The sequence below is a fragment of the Artibeus jamaicensis genome, unplaced genomic scaffold, assembly GCF_021234435.1.
Source record: "Artibeus jamaicensis isolate MK-2021 breed Jamaican fruit bat unplaced genomic scaffold, CSHL_Jam_final contig_1526, whole genome shotgun sequence".
Lineage (NCBI taxonomy): Eukaryota > Metazoa > Chordata > Mammalia > Chiroptera > Phyllostomidae > Artibeus > Artibeus jamaicensis.
This window is the reverse complement of record NW_026521297.1, coordinates 2,201,859-2,228,149: the sequence shown is the minus strand read 5'-3', so window position 1 is coordinate 2,228,149 and position 26,291 is coordinate 2,201,859. Positions and strand designations below refer to the sequence as shown.

The following is a 26,291-nucleotide window of genomic DNA, read 5'->3' as shown; positions in this document are numbered from 1 at the left end:
CTTAACTGGTTTCTCCCCCCTGAACTTCCAACTAATACGTGCTTATTGTACAAAAGCGAAACGACCCAGACAATGCAGAGAAACGTAAAGAAGGCAGCAACGAAGAAGTGTGATACGTCGGTGGTCGTCCTGTATAAACACGGACCTGTGATTGGCCTTCGATGAGATTACATACAAATGCTTGCAGACAGCGGTGTTCAGTAGAGGAAACTTGGGAGCGGCCGCTTGCTCAAAATAGGGGATCAGCTGCCAGAATTCAGAGGGGCAGGTAGCGTCAGACTGGGTCTAAGAGCAGGGCCTGCTCTGACGTCTTAGCTGCGCCACCTCCCGCCCCTCCCTGAGCTGTGCGACCTGGTCAGGTGAGTGCCCTCGGATGCCCGAGCCCCCACCTCAGAGAGGAGCCCCAGCGGCCCACAGGTCGTGGGAGGAGTTCCGTTCCAGGAGAACCCCCGCTGGCTGGGGGCGCAGGGGCTGGCCCACCCTCTATCTGAGCTGGTCACGGTTGCTTTCAGATGGCTTTCGTTCACTGTTTATAAAACCCTAGAATGTGTATTATAAAGAGAAACAGCTGAAAGATAGTCGCCCCTGGTCCTCAATGCAGTCGCTCATCGCATTCTGGCAGGGGACGGAGCCGCCTGCCTGGCGTCCCCCAGAGGGTCATGCAGGACACTGAGAAGCTGTGCAGGAGGGAGCTCTGCGCACGTCGGCTGGGCTCCGTGCGTCATTCCCGACCCGGACCCCGAGCTCCCCCGGCCTGGGGCCCGTTCCTCTCCCCGCCGCCCCCATGTCCAATAAGGGCTTAGCGTTTTCTTTTTCTTCCTTTTTTAAGGATTTTTCTTTATTTTTAGAGAGAGGGAAGGGAGGGAGAAAGGGGGAGAAATGACTTTTGCATACCTGCAATCAAGGACCTGACCCCCAACCCAGGCCTGTACCCTCACCAGGAATTGAACCAGCAACCTTTTGGTTCTCAGGCCGGTGCTCAACCCACTGAGCCTCCCCAGCCAGGGCAGCATTTTCTTACATAGCAGTTTCTTTTATGCTTTCCGCAGGTACAAGTAACAAGTATTTTTATCTTTCCCCTCATTTTTACACGAGGCAGCCTGTTTTACACAGTTCTGCACCTTGATTTTTTTTCGTTAAAAATGTCTTAGAAACCTTCCACGTTGAATCTTCCTTCAGAGAGGCGTTTTTCTGCAGCTGCATGTAGGCTAATCCTCCTTAGAGCCAGCCAGCACCAAACAGCACGTCAGAGTCCCTCACGGAGTTCTTAACATGGAATTCAGGCTTGGTTTTGAGGGGTCGCTCCCCAAAGCTTCCAGCAGATTTCATTAAAGTGGCCTTTTTTGGGGTGGGCTCCATCCTCAAATTATACCATTGGTTACCTGGAGGGGAGGTGGGATGGGAGCTGGGTAGGTAAATGGAGGGCGAGTTTCACTGTACATCTCCTTGTAAGTTAAAACATTCTATGAACCCGTGGAAGCAATACCTGTGTGGGGTAGGAGTGCGGATTCAAAGTCTTTTAGTCCCTTACTCAGGAGTTGAAAAGCATTAGGTGTGGGCTGGTCCCCTGCAGGCCTGGTGAGCTCCGCAGGGCTCCCTGGCCTGGGACGCGTGGGTGGGGGGCCGTGTCCGGGAGCGTCTGAGTGGATGAGAGTCCACACATGTTCTCCTGTCTTCAGGCTCTGGGGAGCTGGAACCCTAAAAAGGTCTGGTCCGATCTGCCTCGTTTTACAGGGGCCCAGAAGACCAGACTGGGTGGGACCCCTGCAGGCCACACCTTGAAGGGGGGCAAAGGGGCGCCCCAGCCCCCTCACACCTCCTTGGCGTAGCCACTCAGGTGGGGCCTGTCTCGGAGGCGGAGGGGTCCCCGGAGATGGGCACTGCTAGACCTTCCCCAGCTGCGTGTGTCGGGCTTTTTGGGGAAGCAGCAGGTGGCTCAGCAGGGCCACGGCTCCCGAGACCGCAGACCCCAGGGCTCCATGGTTCCTACATAGAGACAGGCCCCCCTGCCTGGTTCTGCCCTTTGGCGTAGTTTGGGGCTTGGCAGGGGCGTGCACCCTGCCCACACCAGAATGCCCTTGGGGTGTTTTTCCATTCCAGAGTTTTGTGTGCCTTTTTCCTGTGATGAAAACGACAGCAATAAGTAACATTCATACCTTCCGAATATGTACCGGGCTTTATTGGATGATACGTAGACGTCACTGTGTATGTATCTGAATCTGTACTGAGTGCTCGTACGAGGGGGTGGTGTTAGCCCCACTTTCACTGTGCGGGAAGCGGAGGCCCAGAGGGTTACGAGTCTGGTCGGAGGCCACGCAGTAAGTGGCAGGGCAGGGCTTCAGAGCCAGGGGTTGCAGCCTAGATCTCGGGCTCGGGCTCGCGGCCCCTCTGCTGTCCAGCGCCTTACACCTGTAATTACTCAGTAGTCCTCTCTCACTTAATAATTACACAGCTGCTGTATCTGAGAGACCCGAACGAATACAGCAGATGTTTTTTTTTTTAGATGTTTGTTTTTTCTCTCACGTGAACAGTGTATACGTATTCCTATTATATCAAGGTATATAATTATATATAGAGAACTAATATTGATATTCTTATTGTGTTCATTTTTTAAAAAAGATTTATTTATTTTTGAGAGAGGGGAAGGGAGGGAGAGAAACACGGATCAGTTGCCTCTTGCATGTGCCCTAGCTGGGGACACAGTGCAGGCGTGTCCTACGCAGAATCAAACTGGCAGCGTTTCCCTCTGCAGGACCACACCCAGCCGACTGCACTATGCTGGTCAGGGCTTAATGTGTTCATTTTATTGGGCTTTTCCAAGTTTTTTCCAACAGGAGAGTTGGTCTGAGTAACCTAGCCCATTGCTACTAAAAATCAGGAGTGGTCTTGGCTGGTATGGCTCAGTGGATTCAGTGCCAACCTGGGACCCAAAAGGTCACCAGTTGGATTCCCAGTCAGGGCACATGCCTGGGTCCCTGGCCAGGTCCCCAGTAGGGGGTGTGGGAGAGGTAACCACACATGGATGTTTCTCTCTCTCTTTTTTTCTCTCTTTTCTCCTCTCTCTAAAAATAAATAAGTAAACAAATAAAAATAATAAAAGTAAAAATCAGGACTAACCCATTATTTACTATCTATATCTACCTCTTGCCAGTTTTTAGCTGAGGTTTCTAAAATGTTGCTCTCTAAGGTTCTGAGCTTGCAGAACACTGGGGTTCCAGATTCGTTGGGTTGTCTCACTTGAGGGGTTCCAGGGGCCTGGGGCGTCACGTGTTATAGGTCGGAGGTTTCCAGGCTCCAAGCCCCTGCACCCCGCGGTCACCAGGAGCTCCTGGAGGACTTGGCGCCGGGGGTCTGCATGGAGACTGGGGCAGTGCCGGGTCCCCCACACTAGCAAACCGTGGAATCTGGGGTCTCTCCCCAGACACGGCCTTTGGGGGCATCTTGTCTGCTCACCAGCCCCGTGACTGCCTTGTCAGGGACCTTCCGTAATCGGTCACCAGCCCCAGCTCTGGCCCCAGCGGGTGCAAGCGGATCCACGTTGGAAAGAACAGAGTTGGGGAACTCACTGCCTGCCCTGCTTCACTCCGCAGGATCTTCATCATCTGGGCCATCAGCAGCTGGTTCCGCCGAGGGCAGGCCCCTCAGGACCAGGTGGGCCCCGGAGGAGCCCCGCGCGTCGCCAGCCGCAACCTGTTCCCCAAAGACACTTTAATGGTAACCGCCGGCTGGGAGGCCCCACACAGGAGATATGAGAGAGAGAGAGAGAGAGAGAGAGAGAGAGAGAGAGAGAGAGTGTGTGTGTGTGTGTGTGTGTGTGTGTGGCGGGGGCAGTGACGCGGGCAGCGGGCCGGTCCCTGGTTGTTGCAGGTCTGTGAGCGGGTCCAGAGCTGAGGAACTCTGGGCCTGACCACAGCCCCTGAAACCTGTCACTCAGGTGGGACCCATGAGGAAAAATAAATTCTTTTGGCTTTGTGGAGGGAGGTCCTGTCTCCGGGGAAGAGGGACATCCAAAGGGTCACTCAGTCACTTAAAAACGATTTTAACAGGGTCCTTAATGTATTTTACTTTAAAAGTACGTTCAGGCTTTAGAAGTTGCAAAGGGAGGTGCGCGGGGCAGGGGAAAGGAAAGGAGAGGCTGAGCAGGGCCAGAAGCAGGGCAGAGGCAGGGAGGGGAGGAACCCAGAGCAGCAGAGGTTCTGGAGCATCCGAGGCAGGTGCTCAGACCCCAGTAATCCAGGCTCATCCCCCCTCACGGTCTCCGCAGCTCCAGCTCTGGGATTCCCGGTCTCCCAGAGTTCTGGGCAGCAGGGGGGCCTCTGCTCAGCCGATCTTGGTCAGTGGGCCTTCAGGGCGCTGGACAAAGGCAGCCACGGGCACTTGAGCAGGGAGGGAGTCCTCAGAGGCACGGCTTCCCCGCACTCTCTGACCAGGACAGCGTGGGAGGCTGAGAAGGGAGAAGAGAGTTCAGGGTCGCCCTGATCCTTTCCAGCCCCAAATTCTCATTGCCAGGCTGGCCATTCTTTAATTGGCTTTTGCTCTTAGGCATCACAGGACAGGCGTGGTCAGGGTGGGAGAAAAGAGATTTATTCTGCCAGCTGCTACTCTTGTCTCCACATCCCCCCTTTTCTCCTCTCGACGAAGCTGCTCGTGTTAGGGTGCTGACCACTGCCACTGCTCTTCGTCTGCTCTTTGTCACCTTCAGAGGGTCTCACGAGTGACTCCCCCCGCCCTCCCCACAGAACCTGCACGTGTACATCTCAGAGCACGAGCACTTTACAGACTTCAACGCCACGTCGGCCCTCTTCTGGGAGCAGCACGACCTCGTGTACGGCGACTGGACCAGCGGCGAGAACTCAGACGGCTGCTATCAGCACTTCGCCGAGCTCGACATTCCACAGGTGGGGACAGCTCTGGGTCCCCAGGGCTGCTCGATCTCCCCGGGGGACTTTCCTCGGACCAACGCCCAGTCCCGCCTTCTGGGGCCTGGGCTCCGAGCCCGGCTGTGCCCTCAGCCCATGTGCCGTGCGGCCACACGCCACTCTCTGAGGCCTCTGCGCCGTGGCCTGCCCACAGCTCCACGTGGATGGAGTTGGCACTGGCCTGGGACCCTGCCCACTAGCTCCAGGGCCGTGTGTTTCCGGGTGTAAACCAGCGAAAGATCAGCAACCATCCTTGGGCGGGGCAGTCACCGCTAGTCAGGGAGGCAGCCCCCTCCGAAGATAACAGTGAGCGAGATTAAGCACTGACCATGGGCAGGGCGCCGAGCCAGGCCAGCTGGTGTGAACCCCCTGCCACCCTACAAAGTGGGGACTTCTCTCCAGTGACGAGGACACGGAGGTACTGGGGGGTTGAATGACTTACCCAAGGTCACCTAGCTAGTGAGAGATTCGAACTCAGGCTGTCTGGCTCTGGACTCTGGCGGCCCCAGATGTAAATTCCGCCCCCCCAGGAAACCCACCCTGACTCCCAGGCAGCCACCCTCTCCTGTCTGTCACACCCAGCCCTGCCCATGCTGGGGGTTGTCATTACCTGGACATGGGTCTGTCCCCACGATGGGACCGTGAGCCCCCGAGGGTCAGGCCGGAGCTGTCTCGGTGACCAGTGTGCCCAGCCCTGTGCCCCTAGCACGCGGCTGGTGCAGAATCAGTGCATGTTGAACGATCAGTAAAGTCGATGTCTTCTTGGGGCTGTGCTGTCATTCATTCCTCCCTGGCAGGAAGGGGCACGTCTGCTGTCTCTGTCTCTGTCTTGGTCTGTGGGGGCGGCTGGACGCGGGGTGTGGGCACAGTCTTTCTGAGGCAGATCTGCTACCCTGTGTTGAGGGGCGGCTCCCACTGGGATTCTCGCCCAGGCCCCTCCCTCCCCACGGTTCCAGCCGACCTGAGGGGCAGCAAACGCCACTGCCAAGGACTTGGGCCTGACCCCCCTTCCAGCTCTGGGGTGGGAGGGTGTCTCAGCCGCACCTGAGGTTAACTTACGGAGGTGACCGAGTGACCGAGAGCTGGAGGTGGGGAAGCTGCCAGGGGCCTGTGTCAGGAGGGGACTCACTGCTTCCTTCTCCCTCCGGCCCGCCTTGCAGAGCGTCCAGCAGAATGGCTCCATCTACATCCACGTATACTTCACCAAGAGTGGCTTCCACCCGGACCCTCGGCAGAAGGCCCTGTACCGCCGGCTCGCCACAGTCCACATGTCTCGGAGTAAGTCAGTCCCCACAGCCCTGACCCGCCATCCAGGCGGCCAGCAGCCTGGGCGCCTCAAGCCAGTGCAGGGCGTCGCATCCCAGGTCCGCAAGGACCAACAGAAACCCTGTGCCCAGGGTGTCTGGGGTTGGCGGGCACCCTTTGTGCTCTGTGGACACCCCTTGGGCAGATGGGAGAGCAGTAGGTTTGGAAGGAGCAGGTGGACAAAGGGACTTTTGATGGGGAGGTGGTGGGCCGGCTCCTGTGCAGTACCTGGCTTGTGGGAACAGATGCTCAGAAACAGTCTTTTTATGCAGGGTGGGCTGACACTCCAGAGCAGTCTGTGAATGGACAGCAGGTTGATGGACACTCCAGAGTAGTCTGAATGGACAGCGGGTTGATGGACACTCCAGAGCAGTCTGTGAATGGACAGCGAGTTGACGGACACTCCAGAGCAGTCTGTGAATGGACAGTGGGTTGACGGACACTCCAGAGCAGTCTGTGAATGGACAGTGGGTTGATGGACACTCCAGAGCAGTCTGTGAATGGACAGTGGGTTGACGGACACTCCAGAGCAGTCTGTGAATGGACAGCGGGTTGATAGATACTCACAGAGCAGTCTGTGAATGGACAGCGGGTAGATGGACACTCCAGAGCAGTCTGTGAATGGACAGCGGGTTGATGGACACTCCAGAGCAGTCTGTGAATGGACAGCGGGTTGATGGACACTCCAGAGCAGTCTGTGAATGGACAGCGGGTTGATGGACACTCCAGAGCAGTCTGTGAGTGGACGGCGGGTTGATGGACACTCTAGAGCAGTCTGTGAATGGACAGCGGGTAGATGGACACTCCAGAGCAGTCTGTGAATGGACAGTGGGTTGACGGACACTCCAGAGCAGTCTGTGAGTGGATGGCGGGTTGATGGACACTCAGAGCAGTCCATGAGTGGACGATGGGGTTGATTTAATGAGGAGGGGGAGACAGGAGGACCTTTGTCTCATCCAGTGTGACCTAACCGCATCTGTGTCGACCCAGCTTGTGTGAGCGGGCGCTGCCCAAGTGTGTGGCCTTGGGGAGTCCTGTGGGACAGCGCCTCGCTCCCATTTGACCTGTTTGCATGGGACCTGCATGGCGGTGCCATGAGCCCTTAGCTCTCGGACACACACCTCTGAGCAGTGCCCTCCTGGTCCAGGCAAGGTGCTGAGGGCCCTGGAATTGGGTAAAGCCCCCATTCTCAGCCTTGCTGGCTGCCAGCTGGGGCTGAACCAATCTCTGGGACTGCAGGTGACCCCTGAGAAGCCCTGGGTCGGGGATAGCCATTTGTGACCCCTGACACGGCATTACCCCGAAACGGGCTTTCTCTGCCCAGGGCATCTTTATAAACTACTTCTTACCTCTGGTTACAAGTACAGTTCACCCTTTAACAGCACAGGGGTTAGCGGTAGGGGTCTCTGCACAGTTGAAAATGCACATATAATTTTTTTTAAGGTTTTATTTATTTTAAGAGGGAAAGGAAGAAGAAAGAGAGGGAGAGGAACATCAGGGTGTGGTTGCTTTTCACACACCCCATGCTAGGGAACTGGTCTGCAACCCAGGCATGTGCCCTGACTGGGAATCAAACCAGGCGACCCTTTGGTTTGCAGCCTGTGGTCAATCCAGGAGCCACACCAGCCAGGGCTGTATGTATAATTTTTTGTTTTCCTTTTGTATGTATAATTGTTTTACTCCCCCAAAACTTAGTTGTCCCTGGTATCCGCAGGGGATTGATTCCAGCACCCTCAGCGGGTACCAGAACTCGAGGGTGCTCAAGTCCCTTATATACAAGGGCGTAGGTCAGTGCACGCGGTTGGCTCTGCAGCCATCCACTCCCAACCGCAGACCAAAAGCAGTGCGGGTGTTTATGTTTGACATCCTCAGGGAGTGGGCCTGTGCAGTTCACGCCCGTGTTGTTCAGGGGTCAGCTGTGTGTGGTTTAGAATTCAAATGATCAACAACACAGTGGAACTCATGAGCCCCCTGTTCCCTCCTTTCCCTCCTCCCCCAGTTCCCGCCCCCCATAGGCAATGACTTTCAAGTTCATTTAGCTGTTTCTTCTGCTTTTAATCCCCTGGCTCCCCATGACAAGCTGATACCTCAATTTCTTGCTCTTTCAGTTTGAGACATGATTTCCTGACTTCCTACTTTGGAAGAGGAAATCCCAACACATTAACATAATTTGGATTAGATTAACCTTCAGTATGCAAATGACTGAGGGTGTGACCCTTATTTACATGGGAACCACGCTGTGAACAGTGTATTTTTTCTTTGCTGTCCAACTTCTCCTCTTCCATGAGGTCCGTGGGTGTTGGCATGTCTGTGCTCGCTCTTCGTGTCCTTGTCCTGCCGTCCACCGTCTTCTGATTGTCTCTCACGGGAATCTTTCTCTGTTCTTTCTGTACTTGAGTTTCAGCAGCTCTGGCGAAGGCTCCTTTTTTTTTTTTTTTTTTTTTTTAAGGTTTTTAATTTATTTTTAGAGAAGGGAGAAAGAGTGGGAGAAAAACATCAAGGTACGGTTGCCTCTCGCACGCCCTCTGCTGGGAGCCTGGCCCACAATCCAGGCATGTGTCCTTAACTGGGAATCGAACTGGCGACCCTTTGCTTTGCAGTCCAGTGCTCAATCCACTGAGCCACACCAGCCAGGGCTCTCCTGTGAATTTTGAGAGCTCCATCTTGCTTTCATTTTCCTGCACCTGTGGATTTGATGATCCATCTGGCTGTTTTGGGTGGCACAGTAGCAGATTTACTTATATTTGTGTGGTTATGTCTTTCTTACATATTTTGATAAAAAATGTCCCCGCTCTGATTGGTGTGGTTCAGTGGGTGGTTGGGAATCATCCTGCAAAGTAAAGGGTCACCAGTTCGATTCCCAGTCAGGGCACATGTCTGGGTTGCAGGCCAGTCCCACGTTGGGGCTGATGCAAAGGGCAGCCAGTTGATATTTCTCTCACACATCGATGTTTCTCTCCTTCTCTTTCTCCTCCCCTCCCCCGTCTCTAATTAAATAAGATATTTCTTTTAGTTTCAGCTTTTTTAAAATATAATTTATTGATTATGCCATTACAGTCATCCCATTTTTACCCCTTCATTCCCCTCCACCCTGCACACCCCCTCCTCCACTATCCCCCCCCCCCTAGTTTATGTCCATGTGTCTCAAGTGCTTTGGATTCTATATTTCCCATACTATTCTTGCCCTCCCCTTATCTATTTTCTACCTACCGTTTATGCTACTTATTTTCTGTACCTTCTCCCCCCTTTTCCTCCCACTCCCCTGTTGCTAACCCTCCATGAGATCTTCATTCCTTTGGGTCTGCTCCTGATCTAGCTGTCCTCTTAGTTAGCTTTTGTTTTAGATGTGGTTGTTAATTGTGAGTTTGCTGTCCTTTCACTGTTGATATTTTTATCTTCTTTTTTTTTAGATAAGTCCCTTTAACATTTTATATAATAAGGGCTTGGTGATGAGGAACTCCTTGAATTTGACCTTATCTGAAAAGCACTTTATCTGCCCTTCCATTCTAAATGAAAGCTTTGCTGGATAGAGCAATCTTGGTTATAGGTCTTTGGTTTTCATGACTTGGAATACTTCTTTCCAGCCCCTTCTTGCCTGTAAGGTCTCTTTTGCGAAATCAGCTGACAGTCTGATGGGAACTCCTTTGTAGGTGACAGTCCCCTTAGCTCATGCTGCTTCTAGGATTCTGTCCTTCATTTTAATCTTGGCTAACGAAATTATGATGTGCCTTGGTATGTTCCTTCTTGGGTCCAACTTCTTTGGGACTCTCAGCTTCCTGGATTTCCTGGAAATCTATTTCCTTTGCCAGATTGGGGAAATTCTTTATTATTTGTTCAAATAAGTTTTCCTCTTGTTGCTATTCCTCTTCCCCTCTGGTACCCCTATGATTCGGATGTTTGGACGTTTAAAGATGTCCTGGAGGTTCCTAAGCCTCCCCTCATTTTTTTTTGAATTCTTGTTTCTTCCTTCTTTTCTGTTTGGTCATTTTTTTCTTCCTTCTGGTCCACTCCCTTGATTTGAGTCCCAGTTTCCTTTCCATCACTATTGGTTTCCTGTGCATTACCATTCATTTCACTTAGTTTAGCCTTCATTTGTTCCTCTAATTTGTGACTAAAATCGACCAGTTCTGTGAGCATCCTGATCACCAGTGTTTTGAACTGTGCATGTGATAGATTGGCTATCTTTTGGTCGCTTAGAAGTATTGGCTCTGGGGCTTTGAGCTGTTCTTCTGCTTGAGCCATAATGTTTTGGTCTGTTTGTGCCTGTTACATATGAGGGGCGGAGCCCTAGGTGTTCACCAGGGCAGGTCAGCCTAGTTGCTGGGTTGTGGCTGGGGGCGGGGTCAGAGAGGGAGCAGTGGTGTTTGTTCCGCGCTCTCTCGGATTTCTGTCCCCTCTGCTGCTTCTCACAAGCAAATTGGGCCCCTCTGGTGCTGGTTCCCAGGTGGGAGGGCTTGTGTATGTTCTAGGACCCTGTGGGTCTGTCCAAGAACTCTCCTGTGAGGCTGGAAGCCTCTCCGGCACTTCAACCCCCAAAAGTTTTTCCAGTTGGTGCTTTTAGGCTTTAATTCCAGTCACCGGGGCCCTGGTTTGCACCGTCTGTCTCACTGTTCACTCCTTTGCCTGGTTTATCTGCGTGTGAATGTGTGACCGTGGTCAGCCAGCTGCCCCGCGCCCTCACTGGGTCCGCCCATTGCCACCCCACGCCTGGGATCTGCCAACCGCCGCCCGCGCACCTGGCCACGACCCCTCTCTGCCAGCCGCCGACTCGGCCCCTCTTACGGGTCTGGATGAATGGTTCATTGTCGTCAGACGTTGGTACAGTTCAATTTTCTGTCTGTTTTGGTTGTGTTTTTGTTTCTAAATCTTTGTTGACCTTAATCTTGGTTGTGGGAAGAGGTACAGTGTTTCCACCTACGCCTCCATCTTGGCCTGAAGTAAATAAATAAAATCTTAAAAAAAAAAAAAAAAATCCCAGTCTTAGTGGCTGGGACCCCAGACCAGTGATCTTGGGCAGGATGGTGCGCGGGGGCCAGGTCCAAGTGCTGCATTTTCCACAGTGTGCTGAAGGAACTAGAATTCATTCAGAGACTATTTTTGTGCCACAAGAAGTAAAAGCAGTGCAGCTGTGGAGTGAGCTAGAGATGTGACATCCGGGGTTGGCTGATGTCAGAAATTGGGATCCTGGCTCTTCCTCAAGTTGGGACGTGGAGCTGGGAGGGCAGCTCCTCCTGCTTCAGGCAGCAGACGCGCCTGCCAGCGCCCCCCACTGGTGGGGGGAGTGCTGTGGCGCCCCTTCAGAGAGATGTGAGTGAAGCTGAAGAGACGTGTAAAGGTTTAATCAAAATCGCCCCGTCTGTCGTGGCTCAGCGGATTGAGTGCCGGCCTGTGAACTGAAATGCCGCTCGTTCGATTCCCAGTCAGGGCACACGCCTGGGTTGCCGCCCAGGGACCCCTGGTCTGGGGGCACGTGAGAGGCAACCAATCGATGTATCTCTCATATGTCAGATGTTTCTCTCCCTGCTTTCCCCTCGCTCTAAAATTAAATAAATAAAATAAAAAGATTTAATAAAATGCACCACCGAGAAACTGGCGGTGGGTGAAGCCTCAGAGTCTGACTCTCCGCTCTGTGGTGCAGTCCCCGTATTTGTAGGGACCGCAAGAAATAACTTCGGAGGGGAGAAAGTCACTAGCTCCAGACCAGCAACACAGACTCGGAAGGGCTTGTAGTGACGTTGGGCAGAAAGGGCCAGGCAGGCACAGAGCGGAGTTCCGGGGACTCGGCTTAGTGCCCGTGTCGGGAGCAGGCCTTGTCATCGTGTGTCCTCGGCCCCCAGGCCGCGTCCCTCCGAGCCGTGAGCTGGGCCCCGGAGGCCTTGTTTGGGGCAGCAGGAGATGAAATCACTTGTGCTTCTAGAGTGCCAGACTCTAAATTTGGTGCACTTAACCTTGATCACATTTTGGTTTTTCTTCTCCAGAAGTTGGGGTGGTTTAGGTTGAGGTCTCACAAGACAGAAGAAAGGCTTTAGGGGGAAAAATGGGAGGATAATTGAAATGCGAGGAAAGATGTCAGTGGTGGGTAGATTGCTCCGTGACTAGGTTCTGATGTTAACCGGACCCACTGAGGTGCGGCCCCTTCTCACTGACCCGTCTCCGCACCCACCCACCCCCACCTCCGCACCCAGTGACGTCACTGTTATCATGGAAGTATCACGGGCTGTCGGCAAAACTGGGAGGTACTCCAAGTCATGATTGGACAGTCTGAATGTGATATATTTTTATAATTTCTATATTTAAAAAATAAGCCAAATAAACATGTGATTTAAAAAGTTAAAAGAGCCCTGGCTGGTGTGGCTCAGTGGACTGAGTGTTGGCCTGCGAAGCTGAGGGTCACCAGTTCAATTCCCAGTCAGGGCACATGCCTGGGTTGTGGGTCAGGTCCACAGTGGGGGATGCGTGAGAGGCAACCACACATTGGTGTTTCTCACTTTCTCTCCTTTCCTTCTCCTCTCTAAAAGTAAACAGATAAAATCTTTTAAAAAAAGTTAAAAACGAATATCCTGGAGGACGACTTTTTTGTTACTATCTACACTGCACTGCACAAAAGGCCGGCGGCTCCATGCACTCGCGTGCTGAGCTCTGTTTTAGGTGAGGGAGCCCAGCGTGTGCTCTTTGGATGCTCCGCCTGCTGCCTTCCTTTCGGAGATGCAGGCTGAGGTGAGCCGAGGCGGTGTGGCCTGCAGGGCGCGTCCCTAAGGACACGTCCAGTCCTGCAAGTGGGATTCCTCGGGGCCCTGGGGGAGAAGTGCCTGACACCTCAGAGGTTGCCTTGAACATGACCCAGGTGGGCGGCCGCTCGCTCGTGTTGCGTTGGCCCACATCGAGGCCAGTCTTTCTGTGGTGGGCCTGGGAAGCCCACCAGCAGCGCCCAGCCTTGCCGCACAGCTGGGACCCCTTGAAACGGGACTAGGAGCTGGCCACCCGTGTCCAGGGTGAAGGATGAGAGTGTGGGAGCAGAAGGGCCCCTCCCACGGGGCCAGCACGCAGGACACTGGCGCAGCACTGTCCCCGGAGACACAGCGCCAGCCACTGCGTCGTTTGGGGTTTTCTAGTGGCCACGTTAGAAAACAAAGAAACTCCGAAATTAACGTTAGTGATGATTGTATTGAGTGACATCCTGTCATTTCAACACGTGATCAGTATGAAAATCACCGGGGTTCTCTTACACTGTTGCTCGTCCTCTGCGCCGAGTCTCAGGGTCGGGTGCGTGTCGCACGCGCAGTGCGCCGCCGTCTGGTCAGCCCCGGTGGCAGTGCTCAGGGGCCTCGTGTGGCTGCTGCACTTCTAGGAGTTTGAACTCCGAGGGGGCTCTTTCCTCCCCACAGGAGCCAGGGCCATTTTGCATTATCATCCCATCTGGGCGCTACCAGGCCGTGGAGTGTCGTCCGCCTAAGCCACAGCCTCTCTCCTGTGCCTCCTGCCCCAGGCCCCCTGGGGCCCTGTGGGCCGGCCGCTCCCTCCCCTGGACGGCCTCTCCCGGGTGTGGAACAGCGGTGGAGCACGTGCCTCTGGAATTTATTCTTCGGGATGCCCACCCCTGGGTGCTCACTGCTCCCCCTGGACCTGGGGACGAGGTCTCAAATGCGTTGGTAACCACAGAGGGGATGGCATGACGTCTGTGTTAACAGTAAGAGCTGCAGGCCCCGGGCCGAGACCCTGAGTCCGTTTATGTTTTTGAACCTGAGCTCGTGTGTAGTATCTAGATGCCTGAAGCCAGAACTCTAATTCTGAGTGGGTAGGAAGGATCTGGGCCCCGTGGTTCGTGTGTCTGTGACATTCGGGGACACTGCCTGGCTGCGCTCTGTAGAGCAGAGAGCCACTTCACAGCGGTCCTGCCAAGAAGGGGTGGGGCTTTTGTCCCCACTCTCCAGAGGAGGGACCGAGGCCTGGGGAAGTGACACAGCTCACCAGCGTTGCTCAGCTTGTGTGAGACAGCCAGGACGTGACTCCAGGGCTGGTGCGCTTGGCCAGCGCCCTTTCCCATCTCCCCATCTCCCCCTGGCTCCCGGGGGCGGGATGGAGAAGTCACAACAGGAGCAGGCTGCATTTTTTCCCAGCATAGGGGACAGCTGAAAAGTACCCAAGCAGGGTGGAGGTGAGGAGATCAGACATAAGCAAGCACCAGCTCCTTCCTCCTGGCAAGTCTCGGCAGGGCTCAGGGCAGGGTGGCAGAGGGCCCGTGGTCAACCTGGCCCCTGCAAGAGGAAGTGAGGTCTTCTCCTCCTGGCTGGGGATTCACAGCCCCAAAGCATTTCTCACACCAGTGGCTCCGGGCCTTCTCCAGAACTGTCTGCAGCTCGCCTGTGTCTGCTCGTGAATCCCTAGTTGTCACAGGGCACTAGCCGGGGGCCTCTGTTCTCCTGGGGTTCACAGGCAGGCCGAGGGGGCAGACAGCAGATAAACCAGTGGGAGAGAGAATCGGGGGCAGTGTTGGAATTGGGAGGGAAAATAGAAATGGTGAGGAGTGTGACTAGCCTCCTCGCGTGGGTGCAGAGGGAAGCCCTGTGGAAGAGGGGCACTTGACCAGGGACTTGAAGGGGGAGGGGCCCGCCAGGAAGATCCCAGCCATGGTGGGCACGTGTTGGGGGGAAGCAGCAGTGTGACCAAAGGCCTGGGCTGATGCATGTGAGAGGAGAGAGGGCCGAGATGTCAGTGGGGCTTGTGAGCATTGAAGGCGCCCTGCTCGGGCAGCACAAGCCGTCTGGGGTTTCGAAGTGGCAGGAAAACAAGATCAGACACTCGGTTTAGAAGAACTGCTGGCCACCCTGCAGAGAGAATGTCATGGGAGGCCAGCAAGGAGGTGGCTGAGGTCATCCAGGAGGGGACACCGTGGCTGGCTCAGTATGGGGCCCTGGAGGGAGAGTGGTAGTTGGATTGGAGGCGCGGCCGGGGCGTCCCCAGGACAGGTGGGACGAACCGACGCAGCAAGGTGTGGAGCAGGAAGACTCCATGTTTCGGCCTTGCGTCATCTGGGGGGTGCTGGTGTCGCTGTAAAGATGGGGGAAGCAGGACTGGATGGCATCTGAGAGGGCAGCTTGGGCTTGCTGGTCGCTGTTCCCATCAGCTGAAGAGTGGGACCGTGGGAGTTGGGGAGCCCGTGAGCAGCTCGGGGTGGGCAGGGTCTCACATCCACCCATTCTCTGCCGTCCCTCCACAGTGATCAACAAATACAAGCGCCGGCGGTTTCAGAAAACCAAGAACCTGTTGACAGGAGAGACAGAGGCTGATCCAGAAATGATCAAGGTAAAGGAGCGGAGCTCTCGGGCTGCGGGGTGGCGGGCTGTTCACAGCCCAGTGCCTGCCTGTGCGGCTCTCGCCTGTCACCACCCCTGAGCCGCCGCGGGGGCTCAGTCAAGTCTTCTCACCTGTCTGACCTCAGTTTCCCTCTTTGGACGTGGGGTTGGGAGGCAGGGCTACCTCTCGGAGTGGGAGGATTTCAGGGGAGGGTGGCACGTCTGCAGAAGGGTGTGTCCCTTCACTCTTCCCGTTTTCACATGGGGAGACCTGCCTGAAGTGTCAAAGCCAGGAAATGACAGGGCAGGGTTCACACCCGAGCAGGCAGAGCAGGGACTGATGATGAGTCTCCAGTAGGAGCGGTGGGCGGGCCAGGGGCGCCAGGACGTCGGCCTGTGCTGGGCGCCAAGAACCTTCCTTTCCTGCAAGGGGGTCCCCGGCAGGCGGTCGTGAGCGTGGAAGCTGCATGTGGGCCCCGCTTCGGGCCTGGGTTTTCCTCTCCGTCAGGCGGCGGGGGGTGCAGAGCTGTGGGGTCTATAGAGGGTGGCGTGGGGGTGGCCAGAGTGAGCGCCCAGTCAGTGGTCACTGTCACGATGGTCTCGGGAGCCCTCAGGAAGAAAGCGGGCAGGTGCCTCTGAGCCCCACCACCCCCATCTCCCCTCAGAGGGCCGAGGACTATGGACCCGTAGAGGTGATCTCCCACTGGCACCCCAACATCACCATCAACATCGTGGACGACCACACGCCGTGGGTGAAGGGCAGCGTGCCTCCGCCCCTGGACCAGTGTGAGGCCCCAGCTCCCCGGGGCTCCCGCCGGGCTTTGTCCTTGTCTCCTGGGTCTCCATCTGCCTAGCCTCCCACCCTGCCCCAGCCCTCCCTAGATGCGCCCCTTTCTGCCTTGCACACCCCCTGGTGACCCCAGCACTGACCACCCAGTGTTTCCAAGCCAGTCTACAGACAAGGCCCCTGCAGCCCATGAGCTGTTTCCAAAAAAATGTGCGTCAGTTGCAGAATTGAAATTGGGACTGCATTGCTTAAAAAACCCAGGTTCCTGGTTTCTCTGATAAAACCCTGATACTTGGTCACCCTTGGGGCTGCTGTGGGCTGGAGCCGAGCCAAAGCTGCCCCCTTCCCTGGGGCCTGCCCAGCCCGGTCCCTTTGCTGAGATCAGATGGCCCGTCAGCCTCGTGGCACAGCCGCTAAATGTCCCATCCTCCAGTCTCTGTCGGGGCCCATCTGAGTGTTCCGCCTCGTCCTGGAGGGCCCAGGAGCTCTCCCTACCCGCGCGGGTGCCCGTGGCTGCGGCCCGGGCTGAGCAGTGCCTCTGCCCGCGTGCCTGCAGACGTGAAGTTCGACGCCGTGAGCGGCGACTACTACCCCATCATCTACTTCAACGACTACTGGAACCTGCAGAAGGACTACTACCCTATCAATGAGAGCCTGGCCACCCTGCCACTCCGCGTGTCCTTCTGTCCACTCTCCCTCTGGCGCTGGCAGCTCTACGCCGCCCAGAGCACCAAGTCGCCCTGGAACTTCCTGGGCGATGAGCTGTACGAGCAGTCGGACGAGGAGCAGGACTCGGTGAAGGTGCGGCGGGCGGGGCGGGGGTTTCCCAGCCCCTCCTGGGCTGCAGGAGGGAAGGGGAAGTGGGCCAGGCTGGTGGCCTGGGGACCTCCGGCCAGTGCTGCCCTGACCAGTTTCACAACCTCCTGCAGCCCCGGCTGACACGGGGCCCGACTCCAAGGTGCCTGTCGTCCTCCCGTCACAGCCTCTGTGTGTCCTTGGCCAGGCTGTCCAGGTCTGGGCCTCCCTGCCCTGCTTCACAGCCAGTTTCTCCCCGACTGTGGGCTCTGACCTGATGTCTCTGCTCACTGGCACCGTGGCCCGGAGTACCCCCTGGTGTCTCCATCTTTCTCTGCCTGTGTCCGTGATGCTGAGACTCCGTGCTGCCTGCCTGGGCTTGTTCTTCATGCTGGGTTTCTGTCGTCACTCCATCTGTCTGTCACGCTGCCTCTCTCCTCATCGCGGTCTCCCTGTCTCCCACCATCTCCCTGTGTCACTCAGCCACCCCCCCCCCCCCCCCCCCGTGCCCACCTGTCCGTCTCTGGCCAGTGTGCACTCTCCCACTGTGGGGCAGCGCCAGGGGCCAGGTGTGTGAGCAGGTTCTTCTGGGGGTCCAAGAGGAGAGAGGGGTCGGCTAATTGAGGTGCTGCGTCCGTCAACCCCACAGCGAGGCCTTGGCAGTGCTCACAGGTGTCTCCCCCTGCCCCCCCAGGTTGCCCTCCTAGAGACCAACCCCTACCTGCTGGCACTCACCATCATCGTGTCCATCGTCCACAGTGTCTTTGAGTTCCTGGCCTTCAAGAACGGTAGGGGCGGGACCTTGGGGCCTGTGAGAGGCCATGGAGGGCTGACGGCAGGAGGTGCCTGAGGGGGACAGGCCTTCCCCCCTCTTTTCCCTCGTTCCCCATAGGTTCTTTCCCTACTGGGGGTCTCTCAGTCCCACTCTCCAAGGCCTGGTGCACTGGCGAGGATGATGACCCCAAAACTCCCAGCCTAGAAACTCCCGTCCACTGGGCGTGGTGCTGGGGGAGGGGCCGGGCCGGGGAACTCCAGGGCCTGGAGCAGGGAAGCCCCAGAGCTGCGCCCATCACCCTGCCCAGCAGGCTGCCTGCTGGAAAAGGCCTCCTCGGGGCTGAGTGGACGGACCCCAGCCGAGTGCGAAGGTGACAGCCAGGTCCCCAGAAGGCCCCTACGTTCCAAAGGTCAACAGTAGTAGCGATGGCCGGGGTGTGAGGGGTCCGGCCAGGTGGCAGGCGCTATTCTGAGTGCCCTCACTGGTGAGCTCATCCAGTCCTCGCAGCCACAGCCCCATGAGGAAGCCTCTCATCACCTCCACGCTTATTGAGGAAGCAGAGGCTCCGGGAGGTCAGGTGACTTGTCCGATTAGCAGAGCCAGGATCTGGATTCAGGCAGCTGGCTCTGGCACCCACTTGCTCTTCTTGGTCCTGCCTTAAGACAGCACTGCCATGATTAAAAGGTTCATCCTGGAAGATCGTAACATCAAAACTGAACAGGAAGTGCCGAGCACTGGTAGGGAGTCCATTGGCTATGGCGTGTGCAGGTGCCGGCTCACACACACTTCTGCTGACCATGAGCTCCGTCAGCTGGGGTCCCTCCTTTCCTGATGATATATGAAGGCACAGAGCGGGCGGTCACTTGCCCAAGGTCACACAGCAGGGCCGTGGGCCCCGGGTGATGCTTGCTGCCTCCCTGGTTGGGGCAGAACTTGGATCTCCTCACCCTACAGGGACCCCATCTGCAGACCCATTCTCCCTGGTCAGGACTGGGGAGGCTTCTGTGAATATCCCCGTTAAATCTCAGGGTCTGACGGGGTCGGGGGAGCCTGCCAATTGTGCCGGAGCTCCGGAATCAGAACCAGAGCTGGGGGTGGGAAACTGCCAGGGCTCACAGCGTCACTCCCCGAGCCCAAAGCTGGCTGTGCGTGACTGCAGGCCAGGCTGCATGGTGGGCGGCCTCCTGTGGCTGCAGGCATTAAACCCCGGATGCGTCAGGCGGTGTTGACAGGGAGCCCAGGGTTCAGAGGGGCTGACCTGGGCCCTGTGGGCTGGGTTAGGAATAGGTGCTCCAGTTAGAGGCCAGAGCCCCGGGTCCTTGTGTGTACCCCAGGCGTCTGCGGGCTGCTTCCCCCATGGCCTCGGGGCAGTGGGCCAGAGGGGTTGGTTTTGAAGTGCATGTCCCAGGTCTTCCCAACCAAGGGAGGCAGCCTGGCACCAGGGTGGACGACCCAGGTCTGGTGTCCCCAAAACCCAGCTTCCAGCCAGATTCCTCCAGGCCAGGCTGCGAGGCCTCAGGGAAGTGGCTTCTCTGACCAGCCCTTGGCGGCACCTGGTGCGTGGTGGGCATGTGGGATGTGGCAGCAGTCACTGTCACCAGTCAGGGGACTCCACTCAGAGAGGGATGTCAGATGTGAGGACGGCAGAGGTTCTGCCTGCAGTGCTCTAGGTGGCTCCCGAGAAGCAGAGGCTCTTTATGGGCTGGAGGGGGGTTGTGTGCACCCCTCCCCCTTGGGGGACCCAGCACCTAGCCGGGGTCTGAGGAAGGAGGGGCCCCAGAGAACCGCAGGAAGGCCTCGGCTCAGCTTGTGGCCCCCCCCGGCACACAGACATCCAGTTCTGGAACAGCCGGCAGTCCCTGGAGGGCCTGTCCGTGCGCTCCGTCTTCTTCGGCGTCTTCCAGTCTTTCGTGGTCCTCCTCTACATTCTGGACAACGAGACCAACTTTGTGGTCCAGGTCAGCGTGTTCATCGGGGTCCTCATTGACCTCTGGAAGATCACCAAGGTCATGGATGTCCGGGTAAGGCCGGGCGGCTGTGCTGCCGTGGGGGCTGCCAGGGGTTGGAGGGGCCCTGTCTGGCCGGGCAGGCTCTGGAGCCGGCCCCTGGGTGTTTCCCAGCACCCGCTGCACTCCCAGGACCAAGGGGATTTTCACACCAGGGGATTTTTCGGGTCACATGTGGGGCAGGGGAACTGGGAACAGTGGGGAGGGGCAGGGTCTGGAACAGGCACGGGGGTTGGGGGAGCCAGCCCGGCAGCTGATCGCGGCCCCCCTCCCCGTCGGCAGCTGGACCGGGAGCACAGGGTGGCAGGATTCCTTCCCCGCCCAACCTTCAAAGACAAGTCCACGTATGTCGAGTCCTCAACCAAAGTGTATGACGACGTGAGTATCCCCCACGGTGGGCCGCGGGGAGGGTTTCCCGGCACTGCCCGTTCCTGGGGGACGGGGGCGGGGGGGGGCGGGCGACGGGGCATCTGCCTGTGGGCTGACAGGCCCGTGCTCCATGGCCTGTCACACCCTCCAGTGTCACCTACCTGCCATGTGTACTTCCCGTGTGAATCCAAAGTTCCCAGGGCCACCTGGAAATTCCCCTAGGCCGGCCTGCCAGACCAGGTGTGGGTGGGTAAGGACAGGGATCAGGGGTGTTGGGTGGGGCCGAGGGGCTGGGCCCTGACCCCCCCTCCCTACCCCCCACCCCCCGCCCCACAGATGGCGTTTAGGTACCTGTCGTGGATCCTCTTCCCACTCCTGGGCTGCTACGCCGTCTACAGCCTTCTGTACCTGGAGCACAAGGGCTGGTACTCCTGGGTGCTCAGCATGCTCTACGGCTTCCTGCTGACCTTCGGTGAGCGGGCCTGCGCCGCCCTTGGCACCTAGTGTGGGCAGGCGCTCAGCAAACTGAGCTGGGCCGTGCTGGGGACTCAGCAGTGATCGAGTCAGGCTGCCCTGGCCCGGCCCTCGCAGCACTCAGGGGTCGGTGTGGGGGGCAGACTTGTCCCCAAACAGGGACAACCCAGGGTGGCGCATGGGTAGCCTCGAAGGGACGGTTGGTCCACTCCGGGATCAGGGAGGGCTTCCTGGAGACCGTGGACGGCCCTTTTAAGTCTTCATCCTCCGGGGACCCACACAGTAAACAAGCAGTTGGGCGACTCGCAGCCTGTGACGGGTGCCGGGAAGGGGTCGAGGTGAGGGGTGCACATTAGTCGGTGGTCAGGAGGCCTGCCCGAGGGGATGATGTATAAACAGGTGCAAGAGATGGCAAAGGAGGGAGCCGCCCACAGGCCCTTAAGTGGGCCGTGCCTGGGGGGTTGGGGGCAGCAAGGAGGCCCTTGTGGCTGGAGTAGAGTGAGTGGGGGGGAGGCCAGAAGTGAGGTCAGAGGTCAAGGACAGAGGGACACCCCTCTCTGCTCATGGCTGTCCCCTCACCACCACCACCACAGGTTTCATCACCATGACACCCCAGCTCTTCATCAACTACAAGCTCAAGTCTGTGGCTCACCTGCCCTGGCGCATGCTCACCTACAAGGCCCTCAACACCTTCATCGATGACCTCTTCGCCTTTGTGATCAAGATGCCCGTTATGTACCGGATCGGCTGCCTGCGGGACGGTGAGGCGCAGCAGGCGGGCGGCCGGGCGGGAGGCTCCTGCTGGAGCTGGGCAGACACAGGGAGGACTCGGGGCTCGGGGCTCTGGGCTGAGGGAGGTGCCGTGTTCCTGGGCTGGGGGTCAGCCTGAGGGGGCTTGGCCCACCTTTGCAGGACCTCCCCACCCCCACCTGATGGTGGGCCAGTTGGGCCCCTTTCCCCTCACACCGCCCCCCCACCCCACCTCTAGATGTGGTCTTCTTCATCTACCTCTACCAACGGTGGATCTACCGCGTCGACCCCACGCGAGTGAACGAGTTTGGCATGAGTGGCGAGGCCCCGACGGCAGCAGGGGCCCTTCCACCCCCACCCACTCCCACCCCTGCCATGACCACCGCCGCTGCCGGGGAGGAGGCCTCTACGCCCCTACCTGCCGAGTCCACCCAGGGGGCCAGTCCCACCACCGAGCCCCAGGACATCCCTCCAAAGCCAGCAGAGGACAAGAAAAGGGATTAACTGTTCCTGGTCCTCACCGTCCACTCTGGCTCCTGGTGACCACTTCCCCTGCCGACCTGGTCCCCTCGCCTCCCCCCTGTTGCCCTTTCCCTGGACAGATTGGGCCGGGGCAGCGGGAGGCACCCCCTTGGGCCAGGGCCCAGTGTGTGGTGTGGGGGTTGGGGGCAGGTCAGGGCACGTGGTTTGCGGAGGCGCTGTCTGTCTGTCTGTTCCTGTGTTCTAGCCATCTTGCCCCGCCAGCCCAGCACCATTGGGAATCATGGTGAAGCCGATGCAGCACTGCTGGGGGGTGGGCCGGGCTGGGGAGAGGCCAGGGCCCTCGGTGGGACGCCCACAGCCATCCATCGTCTTGTCCCGCATCCCTGATCAGCCCCTCCTCCCAGACGCTGCCCTTTAACACAGTCTGGATTTAATAAATTCATGTGGGTGTTTAACTTAAACTCAACAACCCCCTCCTCGCGCCTTCCTTCCTCTCACACCTCCGAGAGCAGGTGTGGGCGGCTCCTTCAGGTTTGGGAAGGAGGCCTGCGGGGCGCAGGACCCGGTGCTGGGCCAGGCCCCCTTCCGCCCTGCTCCCCCTCCCGGCAGCCCTCTGATGAGCCTTCAGTAACTGTCCCCATTTCACAGGTAGGGGAGCTGCGCACTGTGAAGTCGCTGCACTGTGCTCTGCCTCCTGAGGCTGTGTCTGGCCAGCCGAGGCTTGGCGCCTTGCCTGAGCCCACTTACTGCCTCTGAGCCTCATGCTGATGGGCGGGGCAGGACCCCAGGCCCACCTCATGAGCAGACACCCACCGCCTGATCCATTTTTCACCAGGCTTCCTCATTTGGCAGTCCCGGGACCCTGGACACGTGACCTCCCTGCTCTGGACTTTTGAGCTTGCCTCCTGGGGCCACCGCAGGAGTGAGTGCACACTCACTCTCAGGGGTGCCTGGCTCTAGTGCTTAGAGCTGCTGGGTGTCACCTGCGTCCCCAGGGCTGTCATTGCCAAGGACCCAGTAAAGCTCAGTGCATGGCTCTTGTGCACCAGCTTCTGGGGCTATTTGCCCACTTTATAGGTGAGGAGACTGAGGCCTCTAGGTGTCCCTGCACTCAGGTGGGTTGGAATCTACATTCCCAGATTGATAGATTGAGGGGGTGGTGTCATCGACACAGCAGGGAGGGGAGGCCTCTTGCTAAGAACCATGGCCTGTTCCCCGAGGCTTCGCCTGCTACCCTGGAGAGTCAGGCAAGCAGGGGGGGTCCATGAGGCCCTGGCAAGTGCTGATGCACTCAGCCCCACGTGTGCAGGTGCCCACGCACACACGGAGTGCTGCAGGTTCTTCCACCCCTCAGGCAGCCTCGGCCAGCTTTGCTCCCGGCCAGCTTTGCTCCCTTCCACGCTCTGCACCACCCCGTGGCTCCCGGTGTCCTAGGGAGAAACCCAGGCTCCACAGCGCCCAGGGCATGGAGGCTCTCAGGCCACCTGACTCACTGGCCTCATCTTCCCTGGCTCCTCTCCCCACTGCCGCACACCCCAGCCTTTGGCAAAGCCCATCAGCTCTACCCCATAACTGCTCAAGGGTCTCTTCACTTCCACTGAGACCACCTGGTCCAGGATCCTTCTTGCCTCCTAGGGTCCCCACACAGCCTTCTCCCCGACGTCCTGCCCCTCCCGCTCGCTCTCCATCCAGTAGCCAGAGAACCTTCTAAAGCACAAACATGACCTTTCCCGTCCCCTATTCAGAACCAACCATGGCTCCCCATGGTTGTCCCATGGTTCTTGGGACAAGAACCCAGGCCTAATTGGTCATCCAGACCTTGGGGAGAGGGGACTTCTTAACCCCTATAATTTTGTCTCTCTTGCTTTAATTTGCTGTGATCTCTTCCAGCCGTAGACTGATCTTTCCTTACCTGGTACACTTCCCAAGCACAAAGCTCTTTTTACCTTACCCTGTGCATCCTCCAGGTTGCAGAGCCAGTGTCTCCTCCAGGAAGCCCTCCCTGACCACTCCCTCAGCACAACCACCCCCAACTCCCTGGGCTCCCACATCCCTGCCCTGCTCACTGTGAGTCATCACTGGGGACAGGTCTTTCTCTACTGGACTGAACCCTGTGAGGACAGAACTAGGACTGTCTTGCTCACTGCCATGTCCTAGGCACAGGCAAGGTGCTGCAGAAACATTTGCTGAGTGCATGCACAGTCCTGACTTGCACAGACACGCACATGTCCAGAAATGTGGGCCTTGATGGGGCCCACATTGACACTGGTGAAGAAACATATAATCTGATGGCATGTGTTCCCTGAGCCCCTCTTCTGGACGTTGCCCTGGGCGGGGGTTCTGTGTACATGGCAGGGACCAGGACAGCCCCCCCACCCAGGTTCAGTTCAGCAGGCAGAAGCCCTGAGCCCTAAGGATTTCTGACATGTCCCTTCACTTGCCAAAACAGTTGTGAAGTCTGGCATTTGCAGGGGGCAGAGGCTAATCAGGTGGGCTGCTGCTCCTTGTGAGCCAACCTCTAGTCTTAAGTGTTGTATGCAGTTTATTTCATTAATTAACTGTCTAATATCAATGTCCCCATCACCTGACAGACCACCCTATACCCTCATCTCCACCACTCCCCCAGTTGTCTCCACTCCAGCCTCCTTGCTGTTCCTTGAACATGCCATGCATGTTCCCGCCTCAGGGCCTTTGCACTTGCTGTTCCCTGTGCCTTGAGTACTGTTCCCATGGGTCCTTCACTATTTTAGCTCTTTGCTCAGATGTCATCCCAGACCCTCTACTCCTAACCCAAGTAGTACCCTCCAAATTGAATCCGTAGTTCATGCTTTATTCTGTAATACCCCATCACCACCAGACATGTATTTGCTTATCCATTTCCCATTTGTCTCCCTCCCTTGGATTTCAGTGCCGTGATGGGAGGGCACTGGAACAGTCTTTTGTGTCCCTTGCTGTGCCCTCAGCTTTTGGAGCAGTGCCTGGCACCGTTACCCTGTGTGGGACAGTAACTGTGTGTAAGTCAGATGTCCACAAGAGCCGATGAGAAAACCCAGAGGAATTAAGTTTATCCGAGGTCTTGCAATGTAATGTGACACAAGCATTTAGAACACAACAGTCTTAGGACAGTGCCCGGCACATCTAAGAGCTGTATACAGGGGCCAGCTGTTACTAGTATCTTACATACTCTTCCACCCACCCTATTATTACACCCATTTTACCCACCAGGCTCAGAGTGGTGAGGTCAGTAGCCCAAGGTCACACAGCCGGTAGGTGGGAGACCTAGGATTTGAACCCAGTCACTCTGATTCTGGACCCTCAATCATAACCTCTCTTGCAATGCCCTTGTATCCAGCCTTTTCCAGCTTTTGTGTAATCTTTAAATGTTTGAAAATACTCGAAGAATATTGCATATCACATGAAAATGATACAAAATTCAAACTTTAATACCCATAATTTGTTGGAGCACAGCCATACTCATTATTTCTATGCTGTCTGGCAGCTTTGGTTGTATGGTAGAGTGTAAGACTGGCCCTCAAAGCCCGAAGTGTAGCATATTTGCTATCTAGCCCTTTGCAGTTTTAAAAAAGATTTGGCTGTCTAGCAGTAGCGTGCCAACTTGAGCTTATACCCCCATCACCTGAAGGGCTGGAGGCCGCGCTTTGAGAACTGCTGCCCCTCAGGAGCAGGTGCCCAGCCTGCCTTGGTGAGTGCTATGTCCTAGTGCAGGCTCTGGAACACAGCAGGTGCTCAATAAGTGTACATCCAATCACGGATCACTGAGTGTGGACCACGGAGGTGAGAGGAACATTAGACTGTACACATGCAGACACAGCACACTCTGGTCAGGGCGCCTGGCGTCCGAGTTAGAACCTAGTGGCACCCAGTCATTCTGAAGGATGGGAGGCTTTAGTACTATGATCTAACCCAATGGCTGCCCCCTCCTTGAACCACAGCCTCCTTTCTGCAAGAATCCTTACTACCTCACAGGCCCTTGATGAGAGTGTGAGGTATGAAGCTTTTGTGAGGCTCCCAGGTAGGCACTTTGCTCCAGGGTCAGGCACACGACTCTCTTGTACAGTGAGTGGGGCAACACTGCCGTCATTCCCACACTGACAGACTGAGCCTTGAGGCTATAAGTGCTCTGGGTTATCAGGAAACTTGAAGGGGCTGTGGGGAGAAATAGAAGAGCCATCCATTCATTCAGTAAACTTTCATTGGGTACCTTCTGTGTTCCAGGTGCGGTACCTGGCACTAGGGATACAGCAAACAACAAAACAAGCAATTCTTAGAGCTGACAGTCTATCTTTAAACGTTTAAGTATCGCAACTCCCAATT

General features: G+C 56.9%; 1 protein-coding gene across 1 annotated transcript in view; it reads left to right on the top strand.

Annotated features, from left to right (window-relative positions):
* CLPTM1 (CLPTM1 regulator of GABA type A receptor forward trafficking) overlaps window positions 1–22,417 on the top strand; it is a 30,780-nt gene extending 8,363 nt beyond the window's left edge. The window contains exons 3-14 of the mRNA XM_037148025.2: window positions 3,591–3,714; window positions 4,740–4,898; window positions 6,080–6,197; window positions 15,442–15,527; window positions 16,183–16,303; window positions 16,861–17,105; window positions 17,794–17,887; window positions 19,705–19,895; window positions 20,163–20,258; window positions 20,586–20,721; window positions 21,317–21,484; window positions 21,712–22,417. Coding sequence (XP_037003920.1) covers window positions 3,591–3,714; window positions 4,740–4,898; window positions 6,080–6,197; window positions 15,442–15,527; window positions 16,183–16,303; window positions 16,861–17,105; window positions 17,794–17,887; window positions 19,705–19,895; window positions 20,163–20,258; window positions 20,586–20,721; window positions 21,317–21,484; window positions 21,712–21,977 — 1,804 coding nt within the window. The 3' untranslated portion in view covers window positions 21,978–22,417. The remainder of the gene's footprint in view (window positions 1–3,590; window positions 3,715–4,739; window positions 4,899–6,079; window positions 6,198–15,441; window positions 15,528–16,182; window positions 16,304–16,860; window positions 17,106–17,793; window positions 17,888–19,704; window positions 19,896–20,162; window positions 20,259–20,585; window positions 20,722–21,316; window positions 21,485–21,711) is intronic.
* Window positions 22,418–26,291: the final 3,874 nt, after the last annotated feature.